Below are 15510 nucleotides of genomic sequence, written 5' to 3'. Positions count from 1 at the left end.
ATTCATAAAAACAAATAAAGAAATTAAAAACCAAATACATAATCCTGGATTCCGTCTCTCTCCGGTCACCCCCATCTTCCAAAATTCCAAATCCAGGAGAAGCACATCGTTCAAAATCGAAGGGCGATTTGGGAGCTCGGCAGAGATTCTCCGGTGACGGAAACTCCCGCGGTTCGTGCCATGTCGGAACGTAGTAACATTGTAAATGTTAATTTGTACTAACTTAATCTGATTTGTAGTTTTTGGGCAAAGGTTGGAATCCAAAATACACCTCCAAGCCATCACAGATATATTTCTCATTTTCTTTCGACTTTGATTAGGAATCACAGAAAAGTATATACATCAGGTTTTCATAATTTGATGCAAGGTGTCCACAACGATAAATTACATAACGACGTTAACTGTGAACATTTTTTGGGTAATCAACGTGAACTGTGAAATTAAGTTAACAGTAACATGTAACAAAATGGACATGTTCGTACGTGGAGTAAAACAAAATGTCAATTCTGGTATTCTTCCCTAACTTGTAAAAGACTGCCAGACCTAAGCTCTTTTCAGTCTACCCTGAGTTAGCAGTGATCGACTTTAGCAGTGAGAGCACAGAGTGAATACTGCAAGCAAACGTTTGAAGCATACAAATGGAAAGTAGGTTCATAACTTTCAAAAACAGCTTAACACCTACTTAGTCGAAAACTATGGCTCTTTTGGTCGGGGTAGATATTCAATCCAAGCTCGATGTGAAACCTACCTTATGCATGGAGCTATGCAACACCTACGATGTATGCATTCCATGAATCATGTTGCTGAAAATGTTTCACCTCTTCATATTTTATGTCTCGCCCAACACCAAAACCCTCTGTTCTTCGGATTTCTCCGCTGTCTTGCATCTTCCTCAGCCAAAAATGGACAGACTTAAAGCCTGCCTCTTCCATGCAGTCCTTGATCTCCGGCAGAGACCACCTGGGGCAAATGAGCAGTTGTCTCTCAATAATTCAGAATTTACCAGAAATACAAAATATTATCATTAAGTTATAACTGGAAAAACATAACGACTTACAGCCTCCAGCTGTATGAAAATGCATGTCGAATTTTCTTCTGCTGTTTTTTGAGATGGAAATGGAGGCTAATTCTTGTCTTGCGCTCAATTATATCAAATTCAGCTTGCTCCCAAACATACTGCAAAAGCCAATAGAACTTTAAATAAATACGAGAGACATATTTGCAAGTTATTTCATAAGATTCGATCTGCTCTGCGTCATAGAGGTGAGACCATCACATAAACTTAGGTCCCTAGATATTCTTCAGCAGATAAAAGGCCATATTCTAAAACCTATATTCAGCTTCCTATGAAATATTTTAAACTAGCTTGTTGCCTTTTACAGATGACCCACCCTCCATTAAATGGGAGGACGAAAAAAGGAGGACCGACCTTGGGCTCCAGGGATGGGTTTCTTGTGAAGCACAACAAGGTTGGAGAACGAGAAGTGATTTAATGATCCCAAGTCGGGTTAGGAGGACTAGTAGCACAACTCTCAGAAGCTGAACATGAATACACTTAATGAACATAACACATGCTTAGTTTTAATAGTCTGCATTTATGTAGATACTAAAGTGGAAACCTAAAACACTGTAAAATTTTCTCAAAACAAAAAATATACATATACATAGATACATGCATTGTTCATCTCTCTGAGGACGTCAGGACACGGCTGTAGTCGATCAGCCAGTTTCACCGATTGATTGAGTTGTCCAAAATTTGGGTACTTTTGTTTTTTTGTTTTTTTTCTTCCTTGCCTATCAGTTGGTACCTATTGGTTGGTAAATCAGTGGTGCATCTGAAGCGTAAGAAAGTTGGGACATCTAGCACAGAGGATTCCACTAATATATGTCGTATACATATGGCTTATTGGCCTCTGTTTCATATTGTTTTCTTTTGCTTTCATCTTACACCACACACAAACACTGCGATTCTGATGAAGTGCAAATAATGCAACAATAAGTAAGACGTATTTGAAATGAAGTTTTGTACCGTAAAATTGGCAAATCTTCTTTGAAGCCTTAGCTTGCACTCTGAGGATGTACCGCCGTACAAATCCATTACAAATATTCCACCTTTCTTTGACAAGACAGCAAGAGCATGCTTGAGATACAGAACCAGTTCAGCACGTTGATGGAGACAACAACAGCTGTAGTTAAAAGCACACACAATGTCTCTAGCAGGCAACGGATGGTTGCTCAAGTACTTCTCATCATGTGAGGAAGAAGAGCTCTCTTGAAGAGTAGATTCCAATCCATCACTCTCCAAACCATCTCCGTTCTCACTGAGTGAAATGTTTCTCATCTGCTCCTCAGCCTCAGACTTAATTAGTTTGGCCTCAAGAGGTTGTAAGACATTCCCGTGAAAGAGGGATATTCTGGAATATCCATCAGACCCAACTTTGTTTATGTTGTTCTCCAAGCACCAGTTTAGCGCTTCAGGGTCCAAATCCAACCCTACAGCAGTCCTTCTCGGGTCAGTCCGGAGCCATTCTGCACTGTCAACCACATAGTTTGCATTAGGTCCTTATACTGTGCTTGAAACTGTGACTGAGAACTTAATTGCTTTTTACTTATGTACTCGCCTATTTGCATCTCCAGTGTCAATAGATACCTAAAATATAATACAAAATAAGTCTATAGCCTATCCGCTGAAATAGTTATTTTATCATAGCTAGAAGAAGCTCGAACATGTACAATTGTGCATATTTATAACCCTGACAACATAACGAAGGCCAATTAGGTTGTAGAACCACCACCTCTTCTTTTAACTAAATCTCTGTATTTCATTCAGTATGACAACTGGAGCTGTGAATCAAATTTCAACTGCTACAGCTTCCGTTATGGAAACTAACCGCACATACTAGAACTGGCGATTGACGTTTTAATAAAAATAAACAAACAATCTTTAGGAGAAACCTATGGCAACAAAAGGCATCAAAAAGCAACAGTAAAGCTTCCAGTTAGAATACAAATATCCAAAAACTACTTTCAAACCTCTGTTCAGATATGTATAAAAAGGATAGCAATGTACCTAAGGAGTGCAGTGCCACAGAAATCTTCTTGGAGATGGAGAGGTAACCTCCCACCCACATACATCAAAAAGAACTTCTGCAAATAGCTTATGTCTCCTTTCGGCGACTGCACATAATATAAACTTCAAATTAATCACATATCAAACCGCCTCTTGAAAATCCACATAAAACCATTCATTTGGGTTTACTTGCAAGTAAAGATCAGAAACAAAAACAACTTCAAATATTTTGTACAATAGATATACCAGGTTCACATGAATTGGGTTTACTTGTAAGTTTTTCCAGTTTCCTATCAAAATGTATGGCATTTTTTATTTTTATTTTTTAAGATTTTCGCATATTTTCTCAGCTACCAAACATGGGGTTAGTAAAACAACAGTGAATGGGCCGAACCTGTACAGATTGTTGATAAAGAAGAAACTTTGAGGGCATATCAGTTGATGGGTATTCATCAGCAACCTCTTCTCCGGCAACCTCCTCCTCCGCCGCCGCCTCCTCCTCCTCCTCTTCTTCTTCGGAAACAGTGAGCTTGGAAGCGGAGTGACCTTCATAATCACCGTCGCCATCGTCTTCCTCAGTGTAGTGGAAGGCAGCTCTCCTTTGCTGGTGTCTCGGTTTCTTATCGCGCTTTCCCATCTCTTTCAGTTTTTCTACCACCGGCGCTCGACAACGCGGCACCTATTGAACCATATGAACACAACCTTGACCTTGAGAGGTAGGGTGCCGTACAGTTTTCACCGACACCAGTACATTTTTATTATGAATAATATTTTTTTATAAAAAGAAATTTGATAAATCAGTTTAAAATCAAATCATAATGGTTGAACCCACAAAATTAAATAGAGAGTTTTAACGAAAAGTCACTTTAACGAAAAATCATTTTTTTATATTAAAAAGTCAAATCTAGTACTATTCACTTTACTCTTTATTTTATTCTTATTGTTAAAACTCAAAATTTTCAAACAATTTTCATTAATTTTCCTAATTAAATATTGATTACACATCAATCAAATATCGATGATATTCTATTAAATATTAATGACATGTTCATCACACATGGACGATATAGTAAACTAATTGTACACATATTCATACCTAATAGTTTTGGATACTTTCCGTTGAACATTGATCTACAATGTCATTTTTGTCATTATGCAAGGATTTTACAGGTTTGGACAAGAGTTCACCAACTAAGTGAATCAAGGCGTTGAGTGGTGTAGTCTATCATAAAAGGGTAAATCGTCAAAATGGTCCATGAGATTTGCATAACTCATCACTTTGGTTCCTGAGATTCCAAATCGATAAAACTGGTCCCTGAGATTGTCCACCATCCATCATTTTGATCATTCCGTTAAAAACTCCATTAGGTGTCCTAGAGCTCTTGGCCGGAAGTTTGGGCAATTTTCAAATCTTCGTAACTCAATTGTTTCTTAACCAAATTCGACCCATAATATATCAAAATGAAGATAGAAAAGTGTAGAATAAGATTATACCTATTTCGAAGCCCAATGGTCGCCAAAGATGGTTGAAAAATAGCCTCAAAGTTGACTGGTCCGAGTGAAAACTTGAAAACTCGCTGGAAACTAGGCAAATTTTAAACGTTCATAACTTCTCCAATACTCAACAAAATCAAGTGATTCAAAAACAAAAATCATACTTCTTCATGAAACGAAGAGAATGGTACCTTTTTAGATAGCTAAATAGTCGTGGTTTGGCCGGAAAATGACTCGAAAGTGGCTAACTATAGACCAAGACAGCCACTTTCAAGCCATTTTCTGGCCAAACCATGGCGAGTTAGCCATAACAAAAGGTACCATTCTCTTCGTCTTGTCGAGAAGTATGATTTTACTTTTTGAATCACTTGATTTCGTTAAGTATTGAAGAAGTTATGAACGTTTAAAGTTTACTTAGTTTCCGGCGAATTTTCAAGTTTTCACTCGGACCAGTCACCTTTGAGGCTATTTTCCGACCATTTCCAGAAACCATTGGGCTTTGAAATAGGTATAATCTTATTCTACACTTTCCTATCTTCATTTTGATATATTATAGGTCGAATTTGGTTAAGAAACGATTGAGTTACGAAGCTTTGAAAATTGCCCAAACTTCTGACCAAGAGCTCTAGGACACCTAACGGAGTTTTTAATGGAATGACCAAAATGATGAATGGTGGACAATCTCAGGGACCACTTTTATCAATTTGGAATCTCAGGGACCAAAGTGATGAGTTATGCAAATCTCATGGACCATCTTGGCGATTTACCCTTTTTACAATTTTATTATATAACAATGTTTTATATTCAAGTGATACTTTAAAATTAGAGGTTTTAAGATTTTTTTTTTTGGGTAAAGTACAAAAAATACCTTAACTATTGGTGCCACGACATTTTCATACCTCATTTTTTAAAATTGATAATGTCATACCTCATCTTACGAATTTGTGCCAATGTCAGACCTCCGTCAATTTTTCTATTACTTTTTTTTGTTAAATGCTGACATGGCCAGAGACGAGACCCATTTTTTAATTAAAAAATTAATTAAATATTTAAAAAAATTAATTACATATTAAAAATTAAAAAAAAACAAAAAAAACAAAAAACCAAAACCCAACCCTCTTTTTATCCTCTTTCTCTCTTGCATCTCTCTCTTCTCTCTCCCTGCAACTTGCATCCTTAAAATCCCAAAACCCAGAAATCATTCCCACCCGTCCCCCCAACCTTCCTCTCCGATCCTATTGACGACAACCCTACCTTTGTCGTTGACTCCAGCGATGACAGACACGACCCCCCATCGCCCCCAAACCCTAACTCTAGCCACAACCTCCACAACAACATTCCCTTCTCCTCTTCACCCCGGAGTCTGCCCCTTTGGCGATTTGCGAGATAAAAACAAAACAATAACAACAACAACAACAACAATCCCAATAGAAAAACTCTTTGTTTTTCCATAAAATTTCAAGATTTTCCTAAAAAATCAGAAAAGGTGCAAGAAACAGAGAGAGAGAGTTGTGATCTGAAAGTGGCTCTCTTTGGTCTGAGTTTCTGATAAATGGTGTTTATAGGTAGGTCGGATGAGGAGATAGAGTGGAGGTGAAGTCCATGGCGATGGGTTCTGAAAGGGTGAAGCCTCTGCATAATTTCAACATGCCATGGTATTTGAAGTGGGGGAACCAAAAGCACCTGTGGTGCCAGAATGAGAGCTTCGACGCCAGTGAGAGTAGCGGGGAAGGGTCTGGGATTAATCGGCAATCGTCGGCTTAGAGGATTGAGAGCTCGCCAGCAGTGATGACTCAGGTGGGAATGGTTTCTGGGTTTTGGGATTCTAGGGTTGCATGAAGAGAGAAAGAGAGAGAAAGAGATAGAGAGAGAGAGAAAGAAAGAGAGAGGACCTGTGGTGCCAGAATGAGAGCTTCGACGCCAGTGAGAGTAGCGGGGAAGGGTCTGGGATTAATCGGCGATCGTCGGCTTAGAGGATTGAGAGCTCGCCAGCGGTGATGACTCGAGTGGGAATGGTTTCTGGGTTTTGGGATTCTAGGGTTGCATGGAGAGAGAAAGAGAGAGAAGAGAGAGAGAGAAAGAGATAGAGAGAAAAAGAGAGAGAGAGAGAGAGAGGGTTGGGTGGGAGAACTCAGAGAAAGGGATCTGGGTTTTTAGGGAGGGAGGACACAGGGACATGGGTTTTTTTTGGTTTTTTTGTTTTTTTGTTTTTTTAATTTTTTAATATTTAATTATTTTTTAATAAAAATGGGTCATGTTTCTGGCCACGTCAGCATTTAACATAAAAATTAACAAAATATTGATGGAGGTCTGATATTGGCACAAATTCATAAGATGAGGTATGACATTATCAATTTTAAAAGATGAGGTATGAAAGTGTCATGACACCAATAGTTGAGGTAGTTTTTTGTACTTTACCTTTTTTTTTTTTTTTTGGTTGTCTAAAATTGAACTATTTTTTATTATTTAATGAAGATTATGCAACTTTTTTTACTTATTATTTAATGATGTTTGTAAAATTACAATTAGTGAATCCTAAAATTTATTTTCATTTAAGTTATTGCTTTCTAGGCATCAATATATTGTTCTACTTTTTTTAGAAAACTATCTTAAGGAGGGGCCTTTTAAAATTTCGCACCAAGCTTCCAAAATCTCAAAGACGACCCTTTTAGGTATGTAAAGTTGTAGTTTCTGTCTAGTTTGGGCTTTCGGGCCTCTTAGGTGAAAATTTAGGAGTTCAAGCTTTTGATTCAAAGAGCAAGAAAAATTGCTTAAGTTCCGTATTGAAATAACAATATTAATTCAAAGGGAGAGATTCATACTAATATAACAAATTACAACAAGAGGAATAAGCATAAAGAGGAAGCTGTGATGAATTAAAAGAGGTTGGAGAAGACTCTCTAATATGTAATGCACTCTATGTATGATTCTATAAAGAATGAAAAGTTATTTTGTGATTATAGAGGGCTTTGCTATTTATAGAATGTGAGATACCTCTTTGGAAAACATGTGACTATTCATGAAGAGTCAAAAGTTGCAACTCTTCATTTGAGTAGACACATCTTTCTACCAAAAAGGCTCCACTTCTAATTTCCATTCAATTAATAAATTTAATATAATAATAATATTATTAAATTTTCCAACAATCCCCCACATGAATGGAAATTGACTTAATACCATGCAAATGACAATGCAGACACTAGAGAGAGAATTCAGTAGGAAAGGTACTGCATCTGGATATGTGGCTTTTGGCTTTGAACCTTCCGTAGTGAATTACTATCGGATTTACTTAGCTAATCAGTGAACGCGACGTTTTGAACTGCTCAGCCGTTTGTATAAACCAAGATAATAGTAATCACACAATACCCTTCCAAACACCCTGTTGTTGCTCGATTGTGTTCATTTTGGCCCTGAACAATTCTTGGTTTCTCATGAGTGCTTTTAGAGAACTAAGCCCTTCAAAAAATTCTCACAGGAACAGCCCCATTCCTCACTCAAGATAGGCGACTTCCCATTAAGAGTATCCTGCAATACCCCATTTGTTATTTCCAAGTATAGGAATCATTAAAAGCAAAGCTTATCCTAAATACGCTGCAGATAACACTGTTTCATCATATGACATGGGTAGGAGATTATCTCCGCAGTGCTCTCATTGAATCATCCACAATTCGGTTGTCCCTTTAAACCTAGATCTTGGGATCTCCAGTCAGCTAGGTTGGGTTGCCATTATGGTGATTCTTAAGACGTAGGGTTTTAACTCATTCCTCTCGATGATACAACTTACTCTCTAGTCAAACCTTTAAAAATTGGTACCATTAGGTTGACTACTCATTATATGGCCATCACAAACTTTATATCCATGCATGTAAATTATTTCCTTTAAGAGTAGTTGTTTTTTAATGTTAAGTCCTCCAAACATATATTAGGACTTACTGAGTAATTTGCTAACATTTGGGTAAACTCCCCCACATTTAAGGTATTTTCTAGAAGATCTCCAACCTTTCAATACCTTAAAACTTCATTATAAGAGATAATCGCTGTCTCTTTTTAGAAGCAAATTACTTTTACATTATTTTTAAGTATATCCTATTTCTCAAAATAGCTAAGCCATCCCCACAATTCACACATATTACGGTTGCTTTAATGCTACTAGTAACTCATTCATCAAACTTAAGAAGTAGGAAACTATCAAGATGAAGGACAACATCACTCTTTGTGATCATAATCCGGTATCAAATTTGTTGAACTAACCATGACTAACATAAACAAATAATGCAAGACTTTCACCATGACTAATAGGGTAATTGCAAGACTCTATTATGATGTTCATAATACTTGACGTTTTTTACTATTATTTCTAGTCTTAAGATGTAGTCTGCACATTTTATAGTGCCACAAAGTTACGGTATGCAAATGTTCCTTCTAATGCCCTGCAACACCTTATGGCGAAAGGAGCATAGGCATTTTATGCTTCAATTTTAGTGACCATCATCACCTTATTGTGATAACTAGCAACAAATATACACGATACTACTATCATGCTCTGTCCTAAAAATGTTCAAACACCTTCTCCCACTACGGTGCTCATGGTTGATCGGCACATGTCTCCCAAGATACAACGACCACATCCTTGTAATAGTAGCACTCCAAATCACAAGGCTCCATGAACCACGATTGTGTTGAATACTCTCTCATATGGACTCTATAAGACTCTCTAATATTTAATGCACTCTATGTATGATTCTATAAAGAATGAAAAGTTAATTTGTGATTATAGGGGGCTTCCCTATTTATAGAATATGAGATACCTCTTTGGAAAGCATGTGACTATTCATGAAGAGTCAAAAGTTGCAACTCTTCATTTGAGTAGACACATCTTTCTACCAAAAAGGCTCCACTTCTAATTTCCATTCAATTAATAAATTTAATATAATAATATTATTATTAAATTTTCCAACATATGTTTGGTCCAAAGCTTTTCCAAGAATACTATGGGCCGCTTAGTCAGGTCGCTCGAGTCCTATTACAAGAAGGATTGATATGGATAAGAGCGAATGGGTCGAGTCCTAGTATGATAAGGAGTCTTATTAAAATAAGGATGCCGGGATATGAGAAGTGAATGTGGCATGATAAAGAGCTTGGTTCAGGGTCCTAGTGGAGGTAGGATTGGCCTAGATTTGGTTAGATTAGGATAAAGAATTTTAATCCAAGTATAGTCCTAGTTCGGCCATGATGAGATTGGCTGCTATAAATAAAAAAGGGGTGCATCATTCTAAGTCCCTCCAACTCAACACACAAACTGCCCTGTGCAAACTCTCGCTCTACGCGAAACCTCTCAACAACCTTGAGATTTTTATTTTCGCCAACACATCTTCAGTTTGGATAAACAGCACTGTGAAGGCAACTGGCGACATCTTCAGTTTGGATAAACAGCACTGTGAAGGCAACCGGTGACATCTTCAGTTTGGATAAATAACACTGGAGCCGTGGAATTAGCTGATCAAGGAGCATCTTCAGTTTGGATAAACAACACTGTTTCTCGACCGACTGATTACCTATCCAAGTCTTAGTCGAGAAGGGTTTTCGAATCTTTATTGACATATGTCATCTCATTAGCCTTCTCGGAGAAGTGAGATGTTACGGATTACTGGGCTCGGCGTATCGAACGCCAAGTTGTTTTATGATTGGATACTAATAGGTGGGATTTAGAGTTCGGCATTCTGACGGTCAAACTACATTTATGATTAAGACACAAATTTGCTTTGAGTACTTGTGTCCATATAGTTTGGTGTCGATTCGACGTGCTTATACTTTTACAAATATAATCATTGTGACCGAATTCGGCACCGACGATTTGTGAACTTTGTAGAATTAGCAGTCTTGTCTTCAGGCTCTAGAACCTAAAGGCCGAGACGTGTTCCTTCCTCAGCCGCAGTCGCAAGATAAAGAAGTCAGCAGCACGCCCAATGCCTCTCAACACATTCTACTCCCCGACCTAGCTCGGTCGATGAGTTGGCACTCTCCTCACACAACTGAAGGACGTAGTTAGCTCATTAGTTACTCGGCCTGCACGCCACGTAGGCTTGGTAGTTTTTAGGGTAAACATTTTGGCATGGCCAGTGGGACCAAGTGCTAGAACTATGAAGTTCATGCCTGTCGAAACACGATCAATTAAAAAGAAAACAATTATGGGAAAGTCAACGACCGACCTACCAGTTCAGAGCCCCGGACAAATTTTATCACATGCACAAAATCCTTTAGTTACTGTGACACCAGAGGTTGCAAGTGTAACATACCGAGAAAAGAAAGTTTGTCTCGATACCCAGACTCGTAACACATAAATTCCCAACAAAACCGCAGGTGTCTTCATTGAAGGGATAATGGAGGACTGTGATAAAGATGGTGGTGAAGGCTCTGATCCCCCAACTAAGTCGTTTCTTCGAAGATGACTTGACGAGCAATCTCGGCAGGTTGAACAGACAGTTAGCCAAAAAATGAACAGTTTGCTTGATGTGATACGAAATAATGGTGATACATATACCAAATTGCTCGAACTACTGGTTAGTAGAGTTTTAGAAGGTGAGCCTGTTGATCAGTCTCAACAACTTCCACTCAAGAGTAATCCGCTACAGGCCGAAACAGGATCCATTCGGCTCAAAGCAATTGACTTGGAAAAAAGAGAAGGATCAAGCAGCAGGACATACGAATCTGACCAGAAAGTGGAAATAACATCCGTCGATATAATCGAGGTCTAAAGGATGATCGATTCTGCCTTGAAGAAATGGTCGAAATTCCCAAAATTCATCAATTCATACCCATCTTACGTAGAGAAGTTTGAATATTATAAAGGCTTCAAGATCCCAGATTTCAGCCTTTTTGCTGGAGAATCGTCCATGTCCTCATTAAAACATGTGGCTCAATTTACTGCGCAATGCAGCGATGTTAATAACGACTTCCATAAACTACAACTATTCAACTTCTCGCTAACAGGTTTAACATTTGCTTGGTATTTCAACCTCCCTCCCAATTCCATCCAAAGTTGGGAGGAACTGGTCGAAAAATTCCATGAACAATTCTACCGGTCGGGGAGTTTCATCATTGGCTAGGATGGTTCAAGCCTCTGACGAGTCACCAATGGAATACTTAACGAGGTTCAAGTCGGCTAGAAATTGGTGCCGAGTACCTCTCCCTGAAGTTGAATTCATCAGAATCGCTCTGAACGGCCTGAATGTAGAATATAAAAATAAATTCTTGGGGGCAAACTTTCGAGAAATGTACGAATTGGCCCAGCACGTCGAGCAATATGATTATCTACTTCGAGAGGAAAAGATCTCAAAGTCAACATCCTGGGGAACAATTTACAAAAATTCCAGAGTTAGCTACGCATCGATCGAAAGCGAAGATTCCCAATATGTTAATGTGGACGCGGCTGAGATAGTGACAGATAAGCCGTACATTTGTAAGGCATTAGCTCAAATGAATTCCAAAGATGCCAAAACCCGCTCGGCCTCTGAAGAGGCAATTAAAACATCAAAAGTTTACACTTTTTGATATCACCAAGGTCGATGCAATTTTCGACCAATTGTTACTGGCAAAGATCATCAAACTTTGGCTAGGACACAACATTCCTAAGGTCGAAGAGTTGAAAGGAAAAATGTATTGCAAGTACCATAACTCGAATAAGCATACCACAAACAACTACGTTGTGTTCCGTGATGTTATTCAAAGCTAAATTCATAAAGGCAAGCTGAAATTTCCTGAAAAACAGATGACTGTCGATGTTGATCCCTCCCCCTCGGCGACAGTTGGCATGGTAGATGCTCATTTGCCCAAGGGCAAAGGGAAAAGGAATGCCGAGTTCATTTCAACACAACATGTCCCAAAGAAGAACTCTCGACCGCGACTCAAGATTGATCTATATTCCAACGAACCACCTACAGGGTTTCCAAGACCGGCCATAATTGAGTCTATGTCAGACTCTAGTGTAGAAGAAACTGATGGATCGATAGTATTGTGCAACAGTTGTAAAACATGCATCATTCTAACCGAACCAAAAGAGAAACCACCCCAGGCTCTAACACCACGACAAACATCCAAGGCCGGAACAACACCTCTAAAGGAACTCAATGAAGGTCAGCGTCAGAAAGTGTTCAATAGGCTCGGCCCTCACATACAAACGGACAACCCTACCTCAGCTAGACGGCGTCTTGATTTCGACGCATCGTTTTATAATGAGGATTATTACTCACGTAACTCTAACAGCTCCAGTTCATCGGCAAGTTAAAAAACCTTCAAGCCATTTGAGCCACGCGACCAACGTTGGTATAGTTACAATTCTCCCACTAGCATGTATATTGCATTATCCAAATCTCAAAAACGTCGACACCAGTGGATAGACTGTATGGCTCGACGACAGGCAGCACATGCTACTTCGGTTACTAGATGGCAGTCGAAAAAAACAGCAAAAAGTGGGAATGATCGACAAACCCCGACAGTCATGGTCGAATCACTTTAAGAACAAATGGTAACTGATTATGACTTTGAAACCACCATCGAAGAGTCCGAGAAGCGCATCAAACTCATCTTTCGGCTCGGAGAGATGAAAGCTCATTTCAAGCGTTTTAGAAAAGAAGCTGAAAGTAATCTGCTTCCATTAACCCCGTAAGATCCGTTAATAAGAGTTCGATGGAACCTACATGCTCCATTCGTCGGTGAATCCTTAGAGTACATGCGAGAATTTCACAAGAAATGTTCTGCCAATTACTTGAATAACTTACCCAAAATGTGTCAAGAAGACCTCGACGTGGCATTAACTTGCCCTGATGCATAATAGATCATTCAGAAAACCACTGATCTAACAATGAAGGCAAGGTTCCAACACATACGTGAAGCTCGGGTCCTCAGCTTCGAGGTCGACCCGTACGCAGACATAGACACGGCCGAGCTCAATTTTTCTTTTGAAGACCTTCAGTATTTATGACATCATTTTGAAGTCTTCTCAGCCGTATCTCTTTCAGCCTTATTGCCGATGAGAAAGATGGTGTGGCGCATTTGGATGCTTACCTAGACACGAGGGATGCCCAAATAGCCTATGAAGAATGAGCCCGTAAAGCACTGCAGGGACAGAATCCAACCTTAGCAACAAACAGGCTCGATGACGACAGCCAAAATGGAACAAGTTCAGTTAACATATCACTAAAGCAAGTACCCGATGAGGTGAGAGATGATCAGGTCGAGAATGCTCCAAAGCACGATACCGCACTCAATAACCCTGAGGAAAATGACCAAGATCCGATAGGTCCTTCAGTCCTTGAAAATATGGAAATCAGCATGGTCTATGTCTTACCTACTGAATTTCAGCCAACCCCACACCAACCAAATTCCTTGGATGGGAACGTGGTTGTCAATGAAGCAACACAAATCAATTTCATTGCCACCGAAGAATATGAACAAGCGAGTAAAGCCGACAAACTTAAAGCAACTTTGGCCGTACTGTTTCCCCGCTATTCTTTGGATAGTCTTCAACATTTGAAACCAATGTATGTCACGGCTCACATTGAAGGATACCCAATTTCCAAAATCTTCATCGATTGTGGGGCTACGGTCAATATCATGCTTGTCTCTGTCATGAAAGCACTACGACGATCAAATGACGAACTCATTCCATCAGGAATAACCATGAGTAGCTTTGTCGACGACAAGTCTCAAACCAAGGGAATACTTCCTTTAGAGGTTAGCGTTGCAGGTCGCAATCACATGACCACATTTTTTATCGTCGACTCCAAGACCGAGTCTAATGCATTGCTCGGTGGGATTGGATCCATCAAACAAATTGCATCCCCTTTTTATTATATCAGTTCTCATTTTTTGGGACGGCTAAACCGTTGTGGTTCACCCAGCCAACAATCAGCCGTTTGAGGCCAATATGATTTAGGCATGATACTACGATGATCACGTCGGCTATATTACCCTATAAGGTTTAAACGAGGAAGGACGGTCGACTCGAATTTTGGTACAGAAAGCAATCGAGGTAGACGCCGAGATTGTCCATCAGGATTTGGTGAGACTTGGGTTGGCTGATCTAATCACAGATCCTGATGTCTGAAAATAACGAGGATAGATGCCAGGTCGTGGTTTCATCTACTATGGAACGACTGCTCACCCATCGGTATGCTATTTCTAAACAACCAAATTCAGGCGTAAACTTAGTCTAGTTTTTTGTCGAATGAGACAACGTCCCAGTACTTTCACTAGACAAAGTTCAGGTTGCACCAGCCGATCTCAAAGATAGTCCACTTTAAGTTAAAGATCCCTTAGAAGAAATAAACGTTGGAACAACTGAGGACCCACGACCTTTGTTCATTAGTATGTGGTTACCCCAACATGCAAAAATTGAGCTTTGTAATTTGTTCAAAGAATTTAAAAATTGTTTTGCTTTAAGTTCCCATGAGATGCTTGGTTTAGATCGACAACTAGTTGAACATGAATTACGCATCAAACCTGGATATAAGCCATTCCGCCAACGACCTCGACAATTCTCAACCAAAGTACAACTCGGCATAAAAGACAAACTCATCCAACTTTTAAAAGTTGGGTTTATTCGGACAGCTCGATACGTCGAATGGCTGGCAAACATTGGCCTAATTTTGAAACAAAGTGGTGCGTTGCGTATCTGTATTGATTTTCGAAATTTGAACTTGGCAACTCCTAAAGACGAATATCTCATGCCAATTTCTAATTTGTTAATCGACGCAACGGCAAACCATGAAATCTTATCCTTTATAGATGGACATGCTGACTATAACCAGATTTTCATCACCGAGGCTGGTGTCCATAAGATCGCTTTTCGTTGCCCGGGGGCACTCAGCACATACGAGTGAGTTGTCATGCCATTCGGCCTCAAGAACGCTGGTGACATATACCAATGAGCCATGAATACTATCTTC

The 15510-nt window shown here is 39.3% G+C and overlaps 1 protein-coding gene across 1 annotated transcript; it reads right to left on the bottom strand.

The window, feature by feature from the left end:
* Positions 1-592: 592 nt before the first annotated feature.
* Positions 593-3804, bottom strand: LOC126615454 (uncharacterized). The gene is made up of 5 exons (XM_050283282.1): positions 3465-3804; positions 3071-3177; positions 2030-2534; positions 1058-1176; positions 593-960 (listed from the first exon to the last, which is right to left on the bottom strand). Exons 1-5 carry the CDS (start codon positions 3705-3707, stop codon positions 762-764), a joined length of 1173 nt encoding a protein of 390 aa, XP_050139239.1. The 5' UTR covers positions 3708-3804; the 3' UTR covers positions 593-761.
* Between the last annotated feature and the right edge of the window lie 11706 nt (positions 3805-15510).

Source organism: Malus sylvestris, chromosome 3 (assembly GCF_916048215.2).
Source record: "Malus sylvestris chromosome 3, drMalSylv7.2, whole genome shotgun sequence".
NCBI lineage: Eukaryota > Viridiplantae > Streptophyta > Magnoliopsida > Rosales > Rosaceae > Malus > Malus sylvestris.
The sequence above is the reverse complement of the archived record's forward strand: the minus strand, read 5'-3'. Positions and strand labels throughout refer to the sequence as shown.